Source organism: Nelumbo nucifera, chromosome 2 (assembly GCF_055504915.1).
Source record: "Nelumbo nucifera cultivar China Antique chromosome 2, China Antique-T2T, whole genome shotgun sequence".
In the NCBI taxonomy this organism is placed as follows: domain Eukaryota; kingdom Viridiplantae; phylum Streptophyta; class Magnoliopsida; order Proteales; family Nelumbonaceae; genus Nelumbo; species Nelumbo nucifera.
The window spans coordinates 56,763,984-56,767,981 of NC_142650.1; the positions used below are offsets into that span (position 1 = coordinate 56,763,984).

At 43.1% G+C, this 3,998-nt stretch overlaps 1 protein-coding gene across 1 annotated transcript; it reads left to right on the forward strand.

The window, feature by feature from the left end:
- The first annotated feature begins 810 nt into the window (after window positions 1-810).
- Window positions 811-3,481, forward strand: LOC104587357 (protein NUCLEAR FUSION DEFECTIVE 4-like). The gene has a single exon (XM_010244932.3). The coding sequence runs from the start codon at window positions 1,291-1,293 to the stop codon at window positions 3,190-3,192; it is 1,902 nt and encodes a 633-aa protein (XP_010243234.1). The 5' UTR covers window positions 811-1,290; the 3' UTR covers window positions 3,193-3,481.
- The last annotated feature ends 517 nt before the right edge of the window (window positions 3,482-3,998 follow it).

Genomic DNA, 3,998 nt, shown 5'->3' on the forward strand with positions numbered 1-3,998 from the left:
CGAATTTAAAACATCTCACAGCATATCCCAATCATGTATTGGGAATATCTCCCGATGACAAGTAAGGGAGATATTCTCAATACACGCTGAGATGTGCATGTGAGGCATTTTTAGGACACATTCTGTATGTCAACTCCTCTTAAGCCAATTCAACGTCAATGACATGGCAAAAATGGTCCACATGTGCCATTTTTTATTATTTTTATGATAAAACAATGACCATGCAACTAGTCTACATTATTGGCTATCTAATTTTTATATGATAAAAATACCCTTAGTCTACTTCTATCCCCTGTTTTATTGCCTATTTCCTGCTTACTCATCTCAGAACACAACAGTTTGATTCGTCCATCAATAATTGAATTTGAGTCAATGGACTGCTGAGTGCTGATCGACTATAAGACCAGATACAAAACTTCCTTCTTGTTTTTTGGATCAGAAAAATTCATTATATTACTGTATTAAACTATTAAGGGAACCGTAGACTACATTTGTAACATAATCAGAGAAGGCATCACTCATTAATCAGGTTCTATGTTGGAATTAAAAAAAAAAAAAAACGAATAAAAGAAGTGAAGGAACTTGTCAGAATCTAGAAAGGATCCTCTAGATTTATCAATATTGTAAAATATTGTAAACAACATTTATCAATATGATGTGTTTCTTTAATATAGTTGATCATATCCCTAATCAATCAATATCTTCTTAGGTTGCAAAATATGTTGAAGAGATTTTATGTAGAGAAGCAGATTAATTGCCGTTTGTCCCATATGGAAATTACTGTTAGACATGTGAATGAGAAAGAATTAATTAATCCATTTCAAAGTTATAAGCAAAACTAGGAAGGAAATCCTCACTTCCCCAAAGGGGAAAATTGACAAGATAATATCCAAATTAATTATCTCCACAGAATGTTAATGGCTTGAGGATTTTTTTTTGATAGATTAAGGAAACTTTTAATTCAGATCCAATGAAGAAGTCTTCTAAAGAATCCTTCTTGTAAACAATTACCTAACATCATTAAATGCAAAAATTTCATTTTTCCTGCTGATGAAATCACTTATCTAATCCAACAAAACCACACCCTCCAATATTGCTCTGAGCTAGGTTTTAACCATATATATCAAGTCAACTCCTGGTCTTTGTAGAATGACTATATATAGAGATATAGATAGATAGATAGATAGTACTCAAGCCCTCCTCATCAGTGATCAAAGTAACTACTCCAACACAGAGTCCCACACGTGTAAGGCTGTAACTGTGTCAAGAGAGTGAGATAGGATAAGAGAGATGGTGGTGGCGGAGACGAGTGGCGGTGGTGGTGGTGGCGGTGTTGGGTGGACAGATGTGAGGAGTCTGACCGCCCGGATCCTCCTGGGGCGGTGGTTCATGGTCTTTGCATCCTTCCTGATCATGTCCGCTGCCGGTGCAACTTACATGTTCGCTCTCTACTCCAACGACATTAAGACCACACTGGGGTACGACCAAACCACACTCAACCTGTTGAGCTTCGCTAAGGATGTGGGTGCCAACGTCGGGATCTTGTCCGGCCTCATCAACGAGATCACACCGCCGTGGGTGGTGCTTGTGATCGGCGCCATCATGAACTTCGGTGGGTACTTCATGATATGGCTTGCCGTCACCGAACGCATAGCCCGGCCACAGGTATGGCAGATGTGCCTCTACATATGTATCGGTGCTAACTCACAGACCTTCGCCAACACCGGCTCTCTGGTCACCTGCGTCAAGAACTTCCCTGAAAGCCGAGGCATTGTGCTGGGTCTCTTAAAGGGGTTCGTGGGTCTCAGTGGCGCCATTATCACTCAGCTCTACCATGCTTTGTATGGCAACAACACCAAAGCTCTTATTCTATTCATAGGTTGGCTTCCCGCTGCAATTTCTTTCGCTTTTGTTCGCACTGTAAGGATCATGAAGGTCATTCGACAGCCCAACGAACTGAAGGTCTTCTACAAATTCCTCTATATCTCGCTCGGCCTTGCTGGGTTTCTTATGGTTATAATCATCGTACAGAAAAGGTTCGACTTCAATCAGTACGAGTTTGGTGGCAGCGCTGCCGCTGTTCTCTTCCTGCTCTTTCTCCCGGTCGCCGTTATTGCAAAAGAGGAGATTGAGCTATGGAAGAGCAAGAGGCAACCGTTAAGGGGTAATTCTCCCCGGTTGGAAGTAACAGTTGAAAAGCCACCAGCGCCGGTGGTTGAAGCAGAACCAGTAAAGCCGGCGGCAGCGGAGTTGCCACCAGTTGCCCCGCCCCCAAATCCATTACCAGTTTCTCAGAAGTCGGCCTCCTGCCTAAGCACCATGTTCAGGCCTCCGAACAGGGGCGAAGACTACAGTATACTACAAGCTCTTGTGAGCATCGACATGTTGGTTCTGTTCTTCTCAACCATCTGCGGCGTCGGTGGGACATTAACGGCGATTGACAATCTAGGCCAGATAGGTCAGTCCCTGGGCTACCCTTCTCGTAGCACCAGCACCTTCATATCACTGGTCAGTATCTGGAACTATCTCGGGCGAGTGGCGTCAGGCTTTGCCTCTGAAATCTTCTTGAAGAAATACAAATTCCCTCGCCCTTTGATGCTTACAATGGTCCTTCTCCTCTCCTGTGTCGGGCACCTCCTCATCGCCTTCGGTGTCCCGGGCTCTCTCTATGTGGCGTCGGTGATCATCGGCTTCTGCTTCGGCGCACAGTGGCCATTGGTGTTCGCCATCATCTCTGAAATTTTTGGCCTCAAGTACTACTCGACTCTGTACAACTTCGGAGGAGCGGCCAGCCCAGTTGGGCTATACATCCTTAACGTGAGAGTGGCGGGGCATCTTTATGACAGAGAGGCCAGAAAACAAATGGCAGGGTCGGGTACCACTAGGACTGCCGGAAAGGAGTTGAGTTGCACCGGCGTGCAGTGTTACCAACTGTCCTTCATTATAATCACTACAGTGACGTTGTTGGGAGCTTTTGTCTCGTTGATTCTTGTTGTTAGAACGAGAAAGTTCTACAAAAGTGATATTTACAAGAAATTCAGAGAAGAGGCCAGGGCAGCAGAGACTGAGATGGCCTTGGCTGAGAATGGCATCCAGACCCAAGCACCAATAGAGAGAAATGCAGACAAGACATCATCAGTAACGACAACACCACCACTCCAACAGGTCAATGGAGATAGGAATATAAGATAGATAGATAAAGGGAAAAAATAAGAAAAAGGGTTGTAGTTACAGTTAAAGATTGAAGATGAAGGGGGTTTAGGGAACAAAAACAAGAACAAGAAACAGATGACATGGTTACCCTGACTGCTCTGTAATTTCTCCTTTTCTTTTTAATGGGGTGATGATGTTCAGTATCCATCTTTAGTCTTTGCTGTGGATATTGCAACAATTGTTCACTAATTCACAGAATTGCAAAAAGACTTGGGCAATGGGTATACAGATTTCAGTCAAATTAGAGAAGTCTGATTAGTGCTTTGACTAATGCTTTGTCTGTTTTGCTTATTTTCTGTCATGTGGATCATCCCATGTTGTAAAATATGGAGAGAGTACAACCAATCATGGTAGACTGGACTCTCAAAGTAGGAAACTTGGGATTTCTATGGGGGCCTAGAATAGGGCCCAGGGATTCTAGGCCCAATTCATGCACTGCATCTGCATCAACTTTGTTAGGAGGCAAAGGACTGTAGTAGAATAATTTGAACTTTGAAGACATGTGAATTTGGGGGCTTTCACATGACCAATGGAGATACTGTTGCAGAGAAGGAAAGAAAGAGAGATCCACCCAGTAATATGAAGCTGACGACTAATATGAAATGATTCAGAGGCCAAACCCAGTTAAAAGAAATTGTTTTCAGTGATCACAATTAATGGACATTGAATGTAATTGAATTCATTTTGGACATTGGTGGACTAATGACACTGTCAAGCTCTTAATAACTTGCGGCTGTGATTGGGGAGCCTGTTTTTTGTCCATCTCACAGATTTTGTTCCCAAGA

What these genes read in the sequence shown, in the direction of transcription:
- LOC104587357 (XM_010244932.3), top strand. Translation starts at nt 1,291, where the DNA reads ATGGTGGTGGCGGAGACGAGTGGCGGTGGTGGTGGTGGCGGTGTTGGG.